Source organism: Nuphar pumila, chromosome 5, assembly GCF_984573655.1.
Source record: "Nuphar pumila chromosome 5, dmNupPumi1.hap1.1, whole genome shotgun sequence".
Classification (NCBI taxonomy): Eukaryota; Viridiplantae; Streptophyta; class Magnoliopsida; order Nymphaeales; family Nymphaeaceae; genus Nuphar; species Nuphar pumila.
Window position 1 is genome coordinate 125,476,277 of NC_143253.1, and position 22,438 is coordinate 125,498,714.

Below are 22,438 nucleotides of genomic sequence, written 5' to 3' on the forward strand. Positions count from 1 at the left end.
GAAAGTTTGAAGAGAGTCCAGCATAGGAAGAAGAGTCCATTGATTAAAAGAAGAGAAAAAAAAATAAAACAAGGAAAGAGGACTGATTCAGTCAAGTACTAACGTGTAGCAGTCAAAATCAGATTCAGCCAAAAACAGGGAAGAAAGAAAAAATTATGCAAAATGTGCCTTTTTTTTTAAATAGGCACTTCTGCAGACACAATTTGATCCCTGTAATTAGGCCTTGCTAACACAGAAAATCCGCTGCCAATATATAAACTGACTAAATATACGTGAAGACAAAAAAGAATAATAATAATAATACACCAACGATGAAGAGATGTCAACACAAAAGGTAATATTTCAGAATGATTTGAGTTTTGCAGTCAGAATGAAATAAAATCTGGTTTAATAACAAAAAAGACAAGATTTGCAGTTTAAGATTTTCGCAAAACACGAAACACAGATTTGACGTCAAAATAATTTGAGTTTTGGATTAAATATTTGACATCAAAGAGAAATATATGCTATTTTGCATAGAGAAATCCAAAAGAGAACAAAACGACTGATTTGACGTCAAAATACTTTGAGTTTTAGATCGAATACTTGACGTCAAAAAGGGACTATATGCTATTTTGAAGTAAAGAATTCAAAAGAGAACGGAACGACGAGAAAAGAAAGAAAAGAGGGTTTAGATTGAATAAGAATAGAGAGAGAGAGAGAGTTTCTGACTAGAAGATCAAATTTCAGATCTCTATGAGCATACCTTTTGGAAGAAATCCACAACCTTGCTCTGATACCATGAAAATAATTTAAATATCAGATATTTGAGTGCCACCACAATCACCTTTCAGCAAGAAGTAGAGAGAAGGAGAAAGAGAGAAAAGGAGAAGCACAAAAAAAATGGCAGCCACACTGCTATGTGCGTGCCCTAATCTCTTTTATATATGGCTTGATATACATTAGACATAAACCTTTAAAATACAAATAAATTACAACATGCCATTACATAATGTAAAACATGATTATAATATCAGAGGCATGGATCTGGATTGGATCCAGATCCAATTATGCGTAATCACGTCTTATCAACAAGATCATGGGGTATATATATATATATAGCGAGAGAGAGGAACTGGTTCCTCTTAAGTCCATAAGGTGTGGATGGTACTGATTTTTGATGTTCCAAGCTATGTTTGATAAATTAGAACCCACAAACGTGATCCACTTACTAGGAATCGATTGTTGGATTATGATTTTTCATCAAAAAAGATTTTATTAGCTTTAAAATTTATAAAATTTTAAGTCATTTATTTTTTAATCTTTATGAAAACCTGCTCACATGTTATAATTGTCAAGGAATGAGAGTCTTCAAACACAAACGATAATGTCCACCAATAGGTACAAAATGGACAACCACAAAAGAACCCACAAAGGAGCTCACTCACAAAACCCACAAAGGGGCACACTCACAAAACTCTCAAGAGAGAACACAAAGAAGACAATCTCATAAAAAAATTGTTATTTTATTGATAGGGAAGTATGAAAGAAGCATTAAAAGAATGAGGGGGTTCACCCCCTTCATATACACACAAAGAGCCCCAAATAGAGATGTTGGAACTAGTCCTACGGCTCTCTTTGTAGCTGTTGGACTAGCTCCAACGGTTAGTCAAAGCTGGTCAACATTGTGTTGACTAGTAAAAAAGAATAAAAAATACAGAAAAATAAAATATTTACAGGAATTAAATATACATATATAATACATATATACAAATATATATACACATACAATACATATACATACATGGGTATGTAATATGTATACATATAGATACACATATATATGGAATAAATATACATTATATGTATATACAATTTAACAATAATTGGATGATTCAAAAGTTGAATCCTACTAAACAAGCCATGTAGATCACATCTGTATAGTCATTCCAAAAAATAAAAAATTGAGACTGTCCTCACATATATGTACTATATATATATATATATATATATATATATATATATATATATATATATATATAGAGAGAGAGAGAGAGAGAGAGAGAGGAATATAATATGGTTCTGTATACAGTTTGTGTGGATCTAGCCACCAAATGTCAGATCTAACTGTACAGATATATTTAGCAAGGTTTGTTTACTATGCTAAGAGGTTTTATCATGTCTACTACACCACAAGATTGGATTTCTGAGATGGTGAAAAATCAATGGTTCACAATTCATGAAGATAAGAGTGGTGTAAAACAATAGAAGGAAATGATGAATGCCAAGATTGGGTGCTCACAACCTTAGTGTTGTGATAATGATAATCATTTATATGAGAATGAGGGCCTTCTCTTGTTAGATGCACACCGTTTGGAGTCTGGATTATAATTGGGTTAGATCTCCATTTAGTGTCCATGTCTCTTAACCGGCCCATTTGGGATATTATATTATATTTTGAGTCATTTTATTGGCTCTAGATTGCATTGGGTTAGGTCTACTTGTATTGGGTTGTATGGGTTAGATTTCTTTAGTGGTCCACACTCCATTTGCACTAGATAGGGGTATTTTGGGCATTCTATGATTATAAACAATAGCTTTTAAAAGAAGCTTAGAAGGTTGCTTGGGGAGGAATAAATAGGTGGATCTTATACTCATTTTGGAGTCCATCTAATATAATGCTTCGAGAGTTCTTTGTGAATTCTTGGGTGGCTATCTCCTTTCACTAACTAGGAGAATTGGGCTTTTATAGTTAGGATCCTTCTTAGATGTAGGAGAATAAATTCCTTCATTCATCCCACTTTGTTCTTATCAACCAAATTCTAGATCCTACTTCTAATCCACATCTCTACCTTATCCACTTCCTTCTACCATCCAATTTGTTTTCTCTCTTAATTCAAAAATCTTAAAAAAATTGTCCTAAGAGCTAGATCTATAACATGTCACTTCTAATCCTATGGCCCCTAATGTTGCATTAGAAGTTGTTAGTTTGAGGGCTAAGGGGAAAGGGGTAGCAGAGGTTGGGAGTGGTGATTCAAGTAAGAAGAGAAGAAGAGGGAGCTTAGGAGGTGCCAGTATTAGGAGTTTCTCCCTCCATGGACTGCACCTAGGGCCTTGCCTGATGACTCCTAAACCTATAGTTGAGCAAGTGAATGTCACTGTTGGATGTTGGTCTTATGTCTGCATTCAATTTAATGCAACAAAATTCATTTTATTTTTAACAATGGTGGACGCTGTAGCTGGTATTGGACTTGGGTAAGAAATGCCTTTTTACCATGATTTGAGAAACTCCTTAATGCTAGTGTTCAGGAGATGAGGAGTTATTGTGATAACATAAAACAATCATGGATGGATGGAGGTATAGCATCTTCGCGGATGGATGGACAAACAAAAATACAAAGACCCTTATAAATTTTCTTATGTATTTTCCAAAAGGAATTATGTTTTTAAAATCTATTGATTTGTCAGATGTGCCCACAATTTGACTACAGATGCATTATGCTCGGTTTTTCATGAGGTTGTGCAACAAGTAGGACACTCAAACTTGGTCTAATTTATTACATATAATGCAACAAACTATGGAGCAACAAGTAGGAAGCTTGCACATAGATATGGGACTTTCTTTTGAACTCCATGTGCAAGCCACTGTATAGTCTTCATGCTTGAGGACATTGGAAACATGGATAAGATAAAAGAAATTGTTGAAGCCAATTATAATATTACAAATTTACGAAGTTTAAAGTGTGTTTGCAAAATGGAAGTGGACCACTAGCTGGATTGTATCTTCACCCCCTACAGTCTTACTGGAATGGAGCCTGATCTTGGGGTATTAATAGGCCCATTGGACTTATTGTGGAGAAATTATCTGTCTATTTGGAGTTAGTTTTGGGATTTAATCGGTTCTTCCACATGATCAATGGGGTATATATCCTTCACATGACTTGGTAGAGTTATCGTCCTCTCATGAGTGTCCATGTTGATTGTTACATATGAACTTACCAGTTAGTATTATCGGCCCATCAAAAGTAATAGAGGGATTTTTATTTGCCCAAATAACTTTTGGGATTTATCGGTCTTTCGGATCTTTGGTGGGAATGCAAATCAGATCTAAAAGTTTATTGAAATAATAAATTCTATAATTCTACTGCATTTAAAATGGTTTCATTGTTCAAATTAAGTTAAAAATTGTTTAAGATATATTTTTCTGGTTTATGTAATTTCTTTTCAATTGAATCTTCACAGATCTAGTTATTGAAGCTATAATTAGTTGTTAGCATTATAACTCATTAGTTGCTCATTATTGTGAGCATCTCAAGTAGGAAGGATTTTGAGATGCTCACAGGATACTTCCAGGAGAATATATTGGTAGATAAATTAAGCATTTTAACCTATGGTTAAATGAGTCAATGGGGGGTTTGATGCATTCTAGAATTTTAAACTTCCTTTGGGGTATTGGAATGAATCAAGAGTTTTGCAGCTTTTGCTTCCCAAGCACCATCAGACATAGAGTACTGGGCTAGTAATCATAGAAATATTCTGGGAATAAACATTGACTGTGGTGTGCACTAATGAGGTACCAAACTGTCTTCTATACAAGGACGTTGCTACTAATCTCAATGAAATTCTGTCATACAATTAAGCATATTCTTTTTCAAGAATGATATTATTTATTTCAAGAGAAACATGATTTTCCTTTAGTGATACATTAAATATTATTTAGTTGAATTAGGGATACAAATGGATCGGATCCAGAACAGCTAAATAAGTGGGAGTTGGATCTGGATCGGACTGCCAAAAATTGCAAAACCTCCATCCTTGATCCAACCCATTTGCATCCCTAAGTTGAATATATTCAACTTTGTTGGATTTTGATGTAATTAACTGTTGCTTCCCCATTGTTAACGTTGCTCAGGTGAATACTTTTCTATTGTTTATTTATTCTATCTGATGTGTACATATAAGTTACTTCCTGCTCACATTTGGAACACATCTGTAATTGATACTATGTAGGAACTAATGCTGTTTCAGAGTTATCGGACATTTTCTTTTCTATTTCTTTTGAACGGCTCTACATCGACTGACATAACTAAACAATTTCCCCAGATAACTCAGTGGCAAAGTGGTGAAATCTCCATATTTCCAGGGGTTATAAGCCTTTCAGCTGGATTATTGATGTGGGTTACTTCACTCTCTCCAGTGAAAAAAAATTGCTTTGAGCTGTTTTTCTACACCCATCAGCTGTATGTAGTGTTTGCCATTTTCTTTGCATTACATGTTGGTTACTTCATATTCTGTGTCACTGCTGGCACAATTTTCTTGTTTGTGCTGGATCGCTTTTTGAGGTTCTGCCAGTCAAGGGCCACAGTTGATGTACTCTCAGCAAAATGCCTTCCATGTGGAGCAATAGAATTGACTCTATCAAAGCCACAGAGTACTATTTTTACCCTGTACATTTTAGTATCAGTGGAAAAAAAAAAGTTATCTTTTCTTCAATATATTAAAATTTCAATTTTCTTTGGAAATACTTAGTATTTTGTGTATTTAAATTTGCTTTTGCACACTATGTTCTAACTGAATTTTCATTATTTCTAGATATGAGATACAATCCTCTCAGTTTTGTCTTCCTACATGTGAGGGAGTTATCATGGTTGCAGTGGCATCCTTTTAGTGTTTCTTCCAGCCCATTGGATGGTAGGCTTCACTTAACTATTCTGATTAAAGTTTTTGGGCAGTGGACACAAAAGTTGAGAGAGAATATTTTGAATGTCGAGAAATATCCTCAGATAGGCATGCAGTATCTGCATTCTTTCAAAATAACTGCTGCAGTTGAGGGGCCATATGGGCATGAATCACCGTACCATCTGCAGTAAGCTCTGCCTGTGATTCTCCCATCTGATACTATATGATAGCATCATGTGCTCTATTGTTTTTTGCAATTCTTTAATTGTTTTTTTTGAATAAAATGACTAGTAGTAAGAATTATTGTTTGTCCTTCTCATGTTTCTTGTGTTGTCAATTGATCAGATGTTGGACACTTCTTGATGCAAGTATACATTTCTTATTATCCTTGTTGATCATATATTTGTTAATTGGAAGAAAGGCAAATTTTTCCCATTCAGTTTGATGGTACGGGTTGCAACTTGGGTTTGCCCCTTAGAAATGAAGATTGGCAACTCTATTATGCAGTGTTACCGGAGTTGTGGGCAATTTGTTTCTTTCCAAAAGGTCCATGATTTCCAGCTATCATGAGAAGCCAAATTTTCAGCCAAATTCTTAATAGGATGCGTCAGCCAAGAAAAACTCAAACAGTTAGAAGTTAAAGGTGCTTTCATCCAATTGTCTGAAGCAGTGTTGTGAAAAGCGTTGAGGCGTAGCAAGGCGCTCCACCAAAAACCGAGGCGAGGCGTAAAGCGTAAGCCTCAATTTTTTTTTTTGAAAACTTTAAGAAAATTATAAAAAAATATCTAAAAATACAAATAAATAAAGAAGTGCTTTATTGATGAAATAACAACCAATAAAAAATAAAAAATCTCAAATAAGTACTAAAAAATATGAGATTAACATATAAAAATAACTAAAAAATGATTACATAGCTGGAAAATATCTGAGATTAACCAACAAAAGTTAAAATATACTAAGAAACTGATTACATAACTGAAATAACTGGAAAATGTATGAGATTAACCTACAAAAGTTAAAATATATGAGATTATTCTTACAATTATGAGTTTAACATATAAAAGTAAGTTACTTTTATATGTTACTTTAAGTAACATATAAAAACTGATTACATAACTGGAAAATATATGAGATTAACCAACAAAAGTTAAAATATACTAAGAAACTGATTACATAACTGAAATAACTGGAAAATATATGAGATTAACCTACAAAAGTTAAAATGTGTGAGATTATTCTAAAAAATATGAGATTAACATATAAAAATAACTAAAAACTGATTACATAGCTGGAAAATATATGAGATTAACCAACAAAAGTTAAAATATACTAAGAAACTGATTACATAACTTAAATAACTGGAAAATGTATGAGATTAACCTACAAAAGTTAAAATGTGTGAGATTATTCTAAAAAATATGAGATTAACATATAAAAGTAAGTTACTTTTATATGTTACTTTAAGTAACATATAAAAACTGATTACATAACTGGAAAATACATGAGATTAACCAACAAAAGTTAAAATATACTAAGAAACTGATTACATAACTGAAATAACTGGAAAATATATGAGATTAACCTACAAAAGTTAAAATGTGTGAGATTATTCTAAAAAATATGAGATTAACATATAAAAATAACTAAAAACTGATTACATAGCTGGAAAATATATGAGATTAACCAACAAAAGTTAAAATATACTAAAAAACTGATTACATAACTTAAATAACTGGAAAATGTATGAGATTAACCTACAAAAGTTAAAATGTGTGAGATTATTCTAAAAAATATGAGATTAACATATAAAAGTAAGTTACTTTTATATGTTACTTTAAGTAACATATAAAAACTGATTACATAACTGGAAAATACATGAGATTAACCAACAAAAGTTAAAATATACTAAGAAACTGATTACATAACTGAAATAACTGGAAAATATATGAGATTAACCTACAAAAATCTTGTTGATTATGTCTTAGAAATCTTAAAAATAAATAAATAAATAAATAAATAAGTAAATAAATTTGTGCCTCACGCCTCAGGCTTGCTCCTTGAGGCACAGAGGGCCGCACCTCAAGGTGATGCGTGCCTTTTGCTCCTCAAGGCGCGTTTTTGATAACACTGCTCTGAAGCCTCCACTTCTTGATGGAAAGATATCAATGACAAGAAGTTACCAAGTCCTAAGAAAGGCATTTCCAGAGTACACGTCACATTCCATCCAATTGAAAATCTCAGATGCTAATTCATTTCTCAAGGACTGAATGTCTGTCTTTAGCACTTTGAGTTCATTACTCATGGAGCGCTTCTTGGCCATTGCCGTCGTCTCCTTCAGCGACTTTGGTTCCTTAGGAGATCTCGTCTTCTGTTGCAATCAATCTATCTCCTTGGAAACATCTTCAAAGGGTTTCATGAAGTGCAAAGCAAGTCCCAAATTTTTACAGATATAGAAGAATTAAATGCGAAAAATTTAAGTCATATGTATGTTTATTTCTTTACTTCTTATGCCTGCAAAGCTTCTGCTAGAATCTCTATTAGATTGTGAACATATTTTGTGTATTTATTTTGTTGTGTCACATGTAATTTTGTAAAATATCTGAACTCCATGTACTTTGTCCTGTTTAGGGTTTTGTCATATAAATAAGAACATAATGGAGCTGTCCTTATCTACCAATGAACATGAGGGGTCATACTGGCTTGTTTTCTCCTTTTATTGTGTCCACTACTAATTAGAAGAGTTCTCTGGCCAGATTTAGATTGTACAGGAGCCAGTTCCATCCTATTTTTCAGGTTTCAGTCCATCTGTTTTTTTTTTCTCTTCATCTTCTTCACTCTTTGTTTCATCTTTTTTCTTTTGTCTTTTCTATATCTCTTTTCTTTTGATTCTTTCTACTTTAATCCTTCTCCTTTATTCTCCTTCTACCCTTACTCTACTTTTTTATATACTCTTTTTGTTTCCTCTCTTTCTTCTTTTCTTTCTTTTGTCCTTTTCTTCTTCCTTCTCTTTGTTTTCCTCATTTTTTTCTCCTTCTTTTCTCTTCTTTATTTCATCCTGTGTCTGAGTTCTTGTTTCCTGACATAAGTAATTGGCTTCATTGTTGTCAATAATCAACTTATACTTAAATTAAGGGTAAGTTTGGTTTTCTGTGCCACATGATTCCAAATCAAATTTGATTTGGAGTCATATGAATCAGAATCACATGAGACTCCTTGTGATTCTGATTCTCATTTAAATGAGAATGCAAATCTTGTGAAGGCAAATGAGAATCCATTTCTCATCACTCATTTTCTGAATTTTTTTTAGCCAAATCTCATTTGCAAATGAGAGTCCATTTCCCACCACTCATTTTCTAAAGTTTGTTTAGCCAATGCCAATGAGATTCATTCTCTCATTAGCATGAGTCCAAATCTCATGAGACTCAACCAAATATGCCCTAAAATTTTTTCATTGTTGATGCTAGATCCAAATTCCATTGTTTTATTGCTGTTTTGACCCCATTTCCCCAGGTCCATTTATACTTTGTGTTTTGATTCTTTGATTGCATTATTTGTCAGTGGACTCCAAGTACTTTATCAAACATATCTTTTCTTAAAGTAGGGGTCAATTAACTCCATCTAGTTGTTTTGTCTGGAAAGAGATTATTGTCCCTTACATTCGATATATGAAACTTTGAGATCACATGGATGGAACATATTCTCTATCATAGTTTGTTCCAAAAAAAAAATAAGGAGAACAACTTAGAATTGTGCTTCCATCATACAAAGCTTGAATGACAACGGACCACCACCTCATTGGTTAGATGAACTCTACTTTTATCATAGGTAATTTGGTGACAGGTCTCATCTTTGTTGCTGATCTTTGGAAGGAATTGAAAATTTCATATCGATAAGTTTCACCTACTAGTTTGATAAACCTTAGAGATGAATTGAAGCATTGTAAACAAGTTTGTATTTGAGTATCTAGCCAAAGTTGAGAATGTATTTGATCAACTGGATTTAATTAAGCATATAGTTGTAGACAGTGAGAAGGTTCATTAACCTCTTCATAGTTTAGGTAACGTCTATGAGATCCTTGTTAGAAAGTGAGTTGGAATACATTGGGTTCAATAATGAACCCATACTTATGCACGTGAAGTGCAAATATACCCATTAAAGGGAAACAACACAAGCACATAATCTGCTAACCCATAAAACCCATAAAAAGGGAAAAATATGACATAAAGTCATAAGTTGCATATCATTGAAGAAACAATGGACAAGGGGTAAAAACCCCATTACAATGGAGCATAAGCTCCCTCAAGAAGTAAGAAATACAAAGGGGAGAGCCTCTATTTATAACAACAAAAAGGAGCCTTGGAGGGGCTCCACTCATAGACGTTGGAGCCCCTCCAACGGTCACAAATGTGACCGTTGGAAGGGGCCCAACGTCTATTTGAGTGGCCCCCCCAAGGTACCTTTTGGTACTTGAGAAAAAAGAAATAAAAAATAAAAGAAAAAGAAAAAAGAAAATAAATTACAATCACATTCATAAAGTGAATGTGCGTAAAACAGAGGAAAAGACTAAAATACCCCTACGGCTAAACAAAAGGAAAATATATATTTTATATATATAAATAGGAGGATACATATACATATATACCATATATGTATATGTATCATCTTTTATATATATAAAATATATCTAATTACAACAATTGATGGGTACATTTTAACACCCCCCCTCAAGCTTTGCAGGGAAACAAAAAGATTGAAAAAAGGGCAACACTCCACGAGGCTTCGGCGACTCCAAGAGGCTTCGGCAAGGATGCAATGAAACTTGAAATAGCCTTCCTCCAATTGTCTTCAAATGATGAACCCATTTCCCGAACCATCCAGGGTACTTCCCTTTGTCCTATCTCCAAGATCCTGAGAAAAGAAAACAACAAAGAACAAGTAAACAATATCTTTGCACTTTACTCAAAAAGGAACATTCCTAACAAGGTGCAAAATTTATGCATAAACGAAAAATTTAGAAAACCAAAGTTTCTAAATCATACATTATGTTAAAACAAAATGAGCGGAAGCAAATTATGCAAAAATTGCAAGAATGCATAATGCATTCATAAGGTCCACCATTGGACAAATATAACCCCATAATGGGGAATAACAAAATGATCCACTAAGGGATACCACAAGAAGCCTACGAAGAGGCATAACATACATATACTTTATTGAATGAGTGTAACACCCCAAAATTTCAAGCTTGCAAACCTTTAAAAAAAAAACAGACAAGAGACTAAAAATGAATCTCTTCATCTCAGAGATGGTTTACGAAATCAGCGGAAGACTATACTTTTATTAATTTCAAAAAGGCAAGCTGACAACTTTGAGCGCGTTAGCTAAAAGAACCAAAACGCACAACACATGTTACTTGCGAACACTTGGAAAAGCCACTTTCATTTAAGAAGTTCTCCAAATAGTACAAAATTCGGATATTCCAAGGAAAATCCGTTACAAAACCCCAAATAACAGGACGCGAGCTAAGAGCAGGAAGAAGAACGTCTTGGAGCCATCTTGCCATCGCGCCATCGCCTGTGGTGTACCTAATCATCACCTGTACCCATAGAATGGATTAGTTTCACGAAAAACCAGTAGGTGCACAAGAGAGACTACAAGGAACTGAATTATGCAATTTAATTCAGTACATTACGCAGTTCAAAGCAAATATGCAGTTAAACAGGTAAGCAATGCATGCAGATAACTAGTGCAAACGCGTAAGTAGTGCAAGTGAATAAGTAGTGCAAGTGAATTAGTAGTGCAACGAATCAGTAGTGCAACGAATCAGTAGTGCAGCGAATCAGTAGTGCAACGAATCAGTAGTGCAGCGAATCAGTAGTGCAACGAATCAGTAGTGCAAGCGAGTCGGTGGTGCAAGCGAGTCTCACGGCTCAGCAACCAAGGTGAACAGACTTTATGTTCCGATATTACTGGCCTGCGGGTACGCGCAGACAAAACATAGAAACAACTGAGACTAGTTCGGGCGTCTATTATTCTATGTATTTTCAATAACCCGAATAGCTAGTTGAGTCCGCTCCAAAGGGGACGGCTTTAGCCGAGAGAGGATTCCCCAGAGGCTGAAAAGCAGTGCCACGGATGCATCCAACTTCTGCAGAAGTGTTGAGCTAACTATTGTAGCCCCTTTCCCCTAACTCCAATGACTGGGGAGGCCGGATCTTTGCCCGTGGGGTGGTTGTTAACAACCTGTCCATTGGAGTTTTTGTACCGATCTGTCCTCTCCCTTGACAGACAACCAGAAGCGAACGGGTGCGTTAGGGGTTGCTTAACTAACGACCCACTCTATGCTGTGTCTTTAAACCACTCGAGCATCTTGCCTGTGAATGCGAATGTGAGGCCATTTATGTGATTACAACAGTTTGCATTTAGCGTTGTTCGAGGTCGCACGACCGTCTCATCCGATCATCGCAGTACTAGACGTGTCGTGCACGACTACAAGTACTCTAGGATAAAAGGGGGTATAACTCCTCAATAGAAGCCTCAACAGGAGTGTTTCACAAAGATGTAAAGTTTATCAACTTTACTCTATCTTTTGAAACTGCAGTACCTTGTGCCAACATGAAGCATGTGATTATCTCGAATCACATCCGCTATCGGGGTATCCACATGTCTCGCATGACTCGATACCGGCCTCGATAGACGGGATACGGGTTTCTCAACAGAACACCCGCTAAGAAGTTCGCTCGCTCCCGACTAAACTCTTGTCGCAAGAGGGAGAGTGGTAAATGCTCCTTGCATCCTCCACAAGGATGCCCTTAAGGCATCCGCAAAGAGCAAGAACCTGCACGTCATCTGCAATAGCAAGGCAATACCAACACATATGCAAAAGCAAGAGCCTAGGCGCAAAGCGCGATGGCAAGGTAAAGGGCAAGGATTGCGAAACCGCATCCTTGAGTGAAGTGGATACTCGTATAAATATATATATATTTGTATATATATATATATTCATTCAATGGTCGTTTTTAGTTCAATTGAACTTAATTAAATTATCCAAGTCTTCCGTGCAATTTTCCCCTACCTTGGAGGGTTACGAGCTTGCTGACGTCTGCGGACGTACACGATTGACGGCTCGGGTCGCGGAGCGCGAGTGGGATCCGTCGTAGCTGCAATTATGCGATATTAACAAGCAAACTCTGACAAAAACAAAAGCAAGGCAAAGACTCGACTTTGCCGATACATAAGGTTGGGGCCAACCGTCCCAATTGACTCGAAAAGAAAATGGGGCAGGATCAAAAGACTCTAGCTGCCAAAAGAGGGATGTAGCCCATGCGAGCAGATGACTCACGCTACTAGGAATTCCTCGTTGGAGACCAACAATTGTAATGATCTGTCCCCATCACGATGTAGCTTCCAAAGATTTCCCGGGCCTGTCGGCCAAGGGTATAGGCTCGCACACAAAGGGCAGGGGGCCATCGGCCCCTGCTGGCAAAACAAGAAAGACAGGGGCCCATCGGCCCCAGCTGGCAACAAAAGAAAGGCAGGGGCCGATGGCCCCTGCTGGCAAAAGAAAGACAGGGGCCCATCGGCCCCTGCTGGCAAGAAGGCAGGGGTCGATGGCCCCTGCTGGCAACAAGGCAGGGGCTGATGGCCCCTGCTGGCAAACAGAAAAGCAGGGGCCATAAGCCCCTGCTGGCTGGCAAAAAGAGAGGCAGGGGCCCATCGGCCCCTGCTGGCAATAAGGCAGGGGCCGATGGCCCCTGCTGGCGACAGGGCAGGGGCCGATGGCCCCTGCTGGCAACAAGAAAGGCAGGGGCCATAAGCCCCTGCTGGCTCGCAAAAAGGAAGGCAGGGGCCCATCGGCCCCTGCTGGCACACGGAAAGGCAGGGGCCAATGGCCCCTGCTGGCGCAACTAAAAGGGACAGGGAGGAGGGGCTCGGCCCCTCCCCTGCCATAGCAAAGAACAGGGAGGAGGGGCTCGGCCCCTCCCCTACCGTAACAGAAGCAAGGAGAGGGGCTCAGGGAGGGGGTTTGACCCCTCCCGTGGGCACACAGAGAAGTGAGGGAGAGAGAGAGAAGAGACAGAGAGGGAATTGAGGGAGAAAGAGGAAGCGATGGCGTACCAGGGGGTTTTCGGAGGAAGCTCGCCGAAGAGGAGCTCGCCGGGAGGAAGGGGGGTCGCCGATGTCAGTGGCGGCGGTTGTCGGGGGTCGCCGGCGTCGGTGACCGTGGACGAGCGAGAGAGGGAAACGGAGAGACAGAGAGCGAGTGGCGGTGAGGGGGGTTTCGTAACCCTCCTCCCGCCTGCCTCGCTGTCTTTTAATGACAGCGAGGGGCGGTGGCCCGGGTCGGATCCGGATCCGGGTCCGGCCCAAACCAATATATATATATTTTTATATTACATCCTACCCTCCTTAAAATAATTTCGTTCGCGAAATTTCTATAGCATAAATTGGTCAAAATACAAGTCAGGGTATTTATCCCTGATATCTGACTCAAGCTCCCATGTACATTCACTAATTCCATGGTGTTGCCAACGTACTTTTACAAGAGAAATCGTCTTCGATCTGAGCACTTGGTCTCGACGATCAACGATTGCCACTGGTCTTTCCTCGAACGTCAAGTCCTTTTGGATATCCACATCATCATAATGAATGATGTGCGATGGGTCGTGAACATATCTTCTCAGCATGGATACGTGAAAGACGTTGTGAATCTGAGCGTACTGAGGAGGCAGCGCAACGCGGTAAGCCGCCTCGCCGATCCGATCCAGGATCTCAAAAGGTCCGACGAATCGCGGACTCAGCTTTCCCTTTTTCCCGAACCGGAAGACGCTCTTGGTAGGAGATACCTTAACAAAAACCATATCTCCTGTTGAGAACACGAGCTCTCTACGTCGACGATCGGCGTAACACTTCTGCCGACTTTGCGCGGTACGCAGACATTCCCTGATCATCTGCACTTGCTGAGTATAGTGCTGTAGCACTATAGGTGAATCTAGCATTCGTTCACCAACCTCATCCCAGTAAACGGGTGATCGACAAGGCTTCCCGTACAAGGCTTCGTAAGGGGCCATACCGATACTGGCATGGTAACTATTATTGTACGCGAATTCTGCCAACCCAGTATGAGAGTCCCATTCTCCCCTCCAGTCTAACATGCACGCTCGCAGCATGTCCTCCAAAGTCTGAATCGTGCATTCAGATTGTCCATCAGTCTGAGGGTGGAAGGCAGTGCTGAACTTTAGCTTTGTGCCCAAGGCCAACTGCAGCTGCCCCCAAAACCTGGAGGTGAACCTCGGGTCACGATCGGAGATGATTGACACAGGAATACCGTGCAATCTCACAATCTCCCTGACATAGAGGTCTGCCAAGCTGTCCAGTGACTGACTGAGCCGTATAGGGAGGAAATGCGCTGATTTAGTGAGTCGATCCACGATCACCCAAATCGCATCGTGTTTCTTCCGCGTCCTCGGCAAACCGACGATGAAGTCCATCATGATGTCCTCCCACTTCCATTGTGGAATCTCCATTTGTTGTATCACTCCGCCTGGTCGTTGGTGCTCGATCTTAACCTGTTGGCAAGTCAAGCACTTCGAAACGTACTCGGCTACGTCCCGCTTCATTCCATTCCACCAATATCTGCGCTGCAAATCTTTGAACATCTTTGTGCCGCCCGGGTGGATTGTGTACTTGGACTTGTGGGCCTCAGCGAGAATCTCATCTCTCAAAAAAGGATCTTCTGGCACCCAGAGACGATCCTTACGCCATACACCTCCTTTCTCACTCAGTCGGAAGGGGGTATCGGCCCGCTGCGCTAGAGCCTTCAGCTTTTCGTACTGCGCATCGATCTTCTGACTGACAAAGATCTTTGACAATAGCTCAGGCTGAGCTACCATGCTGGAAAGACTGATCGAAACTGGAGTGACCGCAAACGGTTCCCACGATATCAGATCCTCGATCAGCTTCCACCCCGCAAATAACAAGTTTACGGAAACACTGGGAGACTTGCGGCTCAGAGCGTCGGCCACAACGTTCGCTTTTCCTGGGTGGTAGGACAAGGTAAAGTCGTAATCCTTGAGGAATTCCAGCCAACGTCGCTGCCTCATATTCAGCTCCTTCTGCGAGAACAAATATTTTAGGCTCTTATGATCTGTAAAAGCCTCGAACCGCTCCCCATACAAATAGTGCCGCCATATCTTCAATGCGAAGACTACCGCTGCTAACTCCAAATCATGAGTCGGGTAATTCTTCTCATGTATTTTAAGTTGGCGCGATGCATAGGCGATCACTCTATCGTTCTGCATTAAGACGCAACCCAAACCTGTCCCGGAAGCGTCTGTGTAAATCACGAAGCCGCCTTGACCCGAAGGTAAGGCCAAAATAGGAGCAGTCGTAAGACGTTCCTTCAACATCTGAAAACTGCTCTCACACATGTCGTCCCACACGAACTTAGCTTCTTTCTTCAGGAGCTGCGTCAAGGGTAGAGAGATCTTAGAAAACTCCTGGATAAATCTTCGGTAATACCCAGCTAATCCAAGAAAACTCCGAATGTCACGAACATTCCTCGGTTGCTGCCAACTGAGTACAGCCTCGACTTTCGTTGGATCCACGGACACACCTTCCTTGGAGATGACATGTCCCAAAAACATGATCTCTTCGAGCCAAAACTCGCACTTAGAGTACTTAGCGAACAACCGCTCCTTTCGCAAGGTTTCGAGAATAACTCTAAGTGCTCACGATGTTGCTCCCAGCTATCTGAATACACCAAGATGTCGTCGATGAACACGATCACGAAGGTGTCCAAAAAGGGTTTGAACACCCTATTCATGAGATCCATGAACGCTGCAGGAGCGTTAGTGAGTCCAAAGGGCATGACCGTAAATTCGTAATGCTCATACCTGGTCCGGAAGGCTGTCTTGGAGATATCATCTCCCTTAATTCTGAGTTGATGGTACCCAGATCTAAGGTCGATCTTTGAGAAGATCCTGGCCCTCTGCAACTGATCGAACAGATCCTCAATGCGAGGCAACGGGTACTTATTCTTTATTGTTGCCTGGTTAAGCATCCGATAATCGATGCACAACCGCAATGATCCGTCCTTCTTTTTCACGAACAAGACGGGAGCTCCCCAGGGCGAGACACTGGGGCGAATGAATCCCTGATCCATCAACTCCTGCAACTGCTTCTTGAGCTCTGCGAGTTCGGCTGGCGCCATCCGATATGGAGCCTTAGAAATTGGCGCAGTACCCGGCAGCAACTCGATGCCGAACTGCACCTCGCGAGGTGGAGGAAGGCCTGGCAGTTCCTCCGGGAAGACGTCTGGAAAATCTCGAACAATCTCCAAGTCTCCCATCGGGACTCGCGTCGGCCCGGACTGGATGACACTGACCAAAAAGGCAGTGCATCCCTTCCTCAGGTAGCTCTGCGCCTTCAACGACGAAATCAACTTGCTCGCCCGAACGGGTTTCACGATCTTGAATTCCATCTTGGGCATTCCTGGTGGAGATAAAACAATCCTGCTATCTCGGCAGAAAATCTTGGCATGATACTTGTGCAGCCAATCCATGCCTAGGATGACGTCAAATTCTGTCATCACTAGCAGGATAGCACAAGCCGGTAAATGCCGATCTGCTAAGACTACGTCCAACTCTGGTACGTAGGCCGCACAAATGGTATTTTTCCCAATCGGGTTATACACTTCAAGTGTATTATGCAAGGGTTTTACAGGTATGTGCAAACACTCGGCAAAATTTACCGAAATAAAAGAGTGTGTGGCACCACAATCAAAAAGCACAAAAGCCGCTTGGTTAGCGACAAAAAGGGTACCTTGTACTAGGTCGCCCTTGGTCAACTGCTCAACCTTGGCTGAGTAGACGCGTCCCGGCGCCCTCCTTTGACCGCTCGTCTGTGATGGTGGCGACTGATACTGCTGTTGCGGCAGTGGTGGCCGAGGGAGCAAAGGTGCTCCGCTGGTCTGCCTGGAATCATCAGCCGCCTTTTTGCGGCAATCACGGACGTAGTGGCCCATCTTGCCACAATACAGGCATCCGCCTGTGTCGAGCGGGCACGCCTGCCCAAAGTGAGATCGCTGGCATCTGGGGCATACGCTGCCAGCCTGTTGCCTGGCTGGAGGGTTGCCCTGTGGCCGCTGACGCTTCGAAGGAGGATATTGTTTCCTTCCTCCTCCGCTCTTTACAGGAAGGAACGATCGTTTGCCTGGGTCGCCGGAAGGTGTCTTCGGCTCACCACCCGTAGCGGGTGGCCTCCTGCCCTGAGCACTCTTAGTGCGCTCCCATGCTTCACTCAGAACGGTGGCGGCAGCAACTGCCGCAGAGAAGGTCGAGGGCATGCTCGTTAGGACCCGATGCATGAGTCCCTCCTTCAGCCCCCGAACAAACTTTCCTGCTCGCTCGCGATCATCCGCAAACAGGTTAGGGCAGTAGGGTTCCAAACTCTGGAATTTGGCGATGTAATCCGTCAAACTCGAATTGCCCTGGCAGAGCTCCAAGAACTCCACCTTCTTCTTCTCCCTTGCGTGAGGCGGGAAGTAGTTCTCCAAGAAAGCCTTTCTGAAAGCTTCCCAAGGAATGGGCGAAATCCCCAAAAACTGCACACCCCGCGCCATGTCCCACCAACTGCGGGCATTCCCCTTCAGCCTGAAGGTCCCAAATAGCGTCTTCTTGTCATCGGGCACCGACAAGACCTCGAACACTCGTTCCACCTCCTTCACCCAGCTATCGGCCATGTCTGGATCGGGCTTGCCGTCGAAGGTCGGGGGATCAAGCTTCAGAAATTTCTCATACGTCACTGCGGTATGCGGGATCGGCTCAGGAACGGGCGCTGGTTCCCTTTGGGAACGAATTTGGTCTCGCATAGCCGCTGCCAGGGAACCTAGGGAATCCATCACGAATCCCCGCTGATCTGACCATTCGTCAGCAGACCCTTCGTTCGAGTTCCTTGCCATCCTTGGAGTAAACAAGGAAAACCCATAATTAGAAATTTTAGGAAGCTCAAAACAAGCAAAAACATAAGTACTATTCATGTTTAACATGAGTAGTTTATGTAACCCCAACAATGCTGGTACATACACAAAACATGTCAAGCCACTTAAATTAACGATGCCTTGTGCACCTACTAAGCAAGAGGAAAAGTATACTCACAGCGCGATGCGGATGCTCAATGGTCAAGAATCCTTGCTTCCCTTAGCTCTGATACCAAGTTGTAACACCCCAAAATTTCAAGCTTGCAAACCTTTCAAAAAAAAACAGACAAGAGACTAAAAAGGAATCTCTTCATCTCAGAGATGGTTTACGAAATCAGCGGAAGACTATACTTTTATTAATTTCAAAAAGGCAAGCTGACAACTTTGAGCGCGTTAGCTAAAAGAACCAAAACGCACAACACATGTTACTTGCGAACACTTGGAAAAGCCACTTTCATTTAAGAAGTTCTCCAAATAGTACAAAATTCGGATATTCCAAGGAAAATCCGTTACAAAACCCCAAACAACAGGACGCGAGCTAAGAGCAGGAAGAAGAACGTCTTGGAGCCATCTTGCCATCGCGCCATCGCCTGTGGTGTACCTAATCATCACCTGTACCTATAGAATGGATTAGTTTCACGAAAAACCAGTAGGTGCACAAGAGAAACTACAAGGAACTGAATTATGCAATTTAATTCAGTACATTACGCAGTTCAAAGCAAATATGCAGTTAAACAGGTAAGCAATGCATGCAGATAACTAGTGCAAACGCGTAAGTAGTGCAAGTGAATAAGTAGTGCAAGTGAATTAGTAGTGCAGCGAATCAGTAGTGCAGCGAATCAGTAGTGCAACGAATCAGTAGTGCAGCGAATCAGTAGTGCAACGAATCAGTAGTGCAAGCGAGTCGGTGGTGCAAGCGAGTCTCACGGCTCAGCAACCAAGGTGAACAGACTTTATGTTCCGATATTACTGGCCTGCGGGTACGCACAGACAAAACATAGAAACAACTGAGACTAGTTCGGGCGTCTATTATTCTATGTATTTTCAATAACCCGAATAGCTAGTTGAGTCCGCTCCAAAGGGGACAGCTTTAGCCGAGAGAGGATTCCCCAGAGGCTGAAAAGCAGTGCCACGGATGCATCCAACTTCTGCAGAAGTGTTGAGCTAACTATTGTAGCCCCTTTCCCCTAACTCCAATGACTGGGGAGGCCGAATCTTTGCCCGTGGGGTGGTTGTTAACAACCTGTCCATTGGAGTTTTTGTACCGATCTGTCCTCTCCCTTGACAGACAACCAGAAGCGAACGGGTGCGTTAGGGGTTGCTTAACTAACGACCCACTCTATGTTGTGTCTTTAAACCACTCGAGCATCTTGCCTGTGAATGCGAATGTGAGGCCATTTATGTGATTACAACAGTTTGCATTTAGCGTTGTTCGAGGTCGCACGACCGTCTCATCCGATCATCGCAGTACTAGACGTGTCGTGCACGACTACAAGTACTCTAGGATAAAAGGGGGTATAACTCCTCAATAGAAGCCTCAACAGGAGTGTTTCACAAAGATGTAAAGTTTATCAACTTTACTCTATCTTTTGAAACTGCAGTACCTTGTGCCAACATGATGCATGTGATTATCTCGAATCACATCCGCTATCGGGGTATCCACATGTCTCGCATGACTCGATACCGGCCTCGATAGACGGGATACGGGTTTCTCAACAGAACACCCGCTAAGAAGTTCGCTCGCTCCCGACTAAACTCTTGTCGCAAGAGGGAGAGTGGTAAATGCTCCTTGCATCCTCCACAAGGATGCCCTTAAGGCATCCGCAAAGAGCAAGAACCTGCACGTCATCTGCAATAGCAAGGCAATACCAACACATATGCAAAAGCAAGAGCCTAGGCGCAAAGCGCGATGGCAAGGTAAAGGGCAAGGATTGCGAAACCGCATCCTTGAGTGAAGTGGATACTCGTATAAATATATATATATTTGTATATATATATATATATTCATTCAATGGTCGTTTTTAGTTCAATTGAACTTAATTAAATTATCCAAGTCTTCCGTGCAATTTTCCCCTACCTTGGAGGGTTACGAGCTTGCTGACGTCTGCGGACGTACACGATTGACGGCTCGGGTCGCGGAGCGCGAGTGGGATCCGTCGTAGCTGCAATTATGCGATATTAACAAGCAAACTCTGACAAAAACAAAAGCAAGGCAAAGACTCGACTTTGCCGATACATAAGGTTGGGGCCAACCGTCCCAATTGACTCGAAAAGAAGATGGGGCAGGATCAAAAGACTCTAGCTGCCAAAAGAGGGATGTAGCCCATGCGAGCAGATGACTCACGCTACTAGGAATTCCTCGTTGGAGACCAACAATTGTAATGATCTGTCCCCATCACGATGTAGCTTCCAAAGATTTCCCGGGCCTGTCGGCCAAGGGTATAGGCTCGCACACAAAGGGCAGGGGGCCATCGGCCCCTGCTGGCAAAACAAGAAAGACAGGGGCCCATCGGCCCCAGCTGGCAACAAAAGAAAGGCAGGGGCCGATGGCCCCTGCTGGCAAAAGAAAGACAGGGGCCCATCGGCCCCTGCTGGCAAGAAGGCAGGGGTCGATGGCCCCTGCTGGCAACAAGGCAGGGGCTGATGGCCCCTGCTGGCAAACAGAAAAGCAGGGGCCATAAGCCCCTGCTGGCTGGCAAAAAGAGAGGCAGGGGCCCATCGGCCCCTGCTGGCAATAAGGCAGGGGCCGATGGCCCCTGCTGGCGACAGGGCAGGGGCCGATGGCCCCTGCTGGCAACAAGAAAGGCAGGGGCCATAAGCCCCTGCTGGCTCGCAAAAAGGAAGGCAGGGGCCCATCGGCCCCTGCTGGCGCAACTAAAAGGGACAGGGAGGAGGGGCTTGGCCCCTCCCCTGCCATAGCAAAGAACAGGGAGGAGGGGCTCGGCCCCTCCCCTACCGTAACAGAAGCAAGGAGAGGGGCTCAGGGAGGGGGTTTGACCCCTCCCGTGGGCACACAGAGAAGTGAGGGAGAGAGAGAGAAGAGACAGAGAGGGAATTGAGGGAGAAAGAGGAAGCGATGGCGTACCAGGGGGTTTTCGGAGGAAGCTCGCCGAAGAGGAGCTCGCCGGGAGGAAGGGGGGTCGCCGATGTCAGTGGCGGCGGTTGTCGGGGGTCGCCGGCGTCGGTGACCGTGGACGAGCGAGAGAGGGAAACGGAGAGACAGAGAGCGAGTGGCGGTGAGGGGGGTTTCGTAACCCTCCTCCCGCCTGCCTCGCTGTCTTTTAATGACAGCGAGGGGCGGTGGCCCGGGTCGGATCCGGCCCAAACAAATTTTTTTTTTTGATATTACAATGAGAGCCCAAAAAAGGCCATAAAGAGCATATGCATATACGAATCATTATATGAATTAATACTCAAAGAACTAAAACATGCTTCAAACATGTAGTGAAGTCCAAATAAGAGAAACGAAGTCTCCAAGCATACTTTAGGCAAAATAAACCCAAGAGTTCACAAGGTTTTTTAAAAACATTTATGAAAGTCACACTTAATTGAAAAAAAAACATTTTACATATAAGGGTGGCAAAAACCATAAGCACTTAATATATAGATTAAATGCTAAGAAATCAACTTGATATGCATATCAAAAATATGATTTACTTGAAAAATACAAGTCATGAATGAAATTTTGTAAATTGCAATAATAGTTTATTCATTACAAACAACTTCCTCATTAGTCCTCCAAAACCCATAAATCAAGTGTATAAGCTACTAGATCAAGAATATAAAGCCATTAAAGGCCAA

At 41.8% G+C, this 22,438-nt stretch overlaps 1 protein-coding gene across 1 annotated transcript in view; it reads left to right on the top strand.

Moving 5' to 3' along the window:
• Positions 1 to 22,438, top strand: part of LOC149838564 (ferric reduction oxidase 6-like) — a 61,623-nt gene that overhangs the window by 20,549 nt on the left and 18,636 nt on the right. Inside the window, exons 8-9 of the mRNA XM_090008271.1 lie at positions 5,083 to 5,410; positions 5,572 to 5,845. Coding sequence (XP_089864397.1) covers positions 5,083 to 5,410; positions 5,572 to 5,845 — 602 coding nt within the window. The remainder of the gene's footprint in view (positions 1 to 5,082; positions 5,411 to 5,571; positions 5,846 to 22,438) is intronic.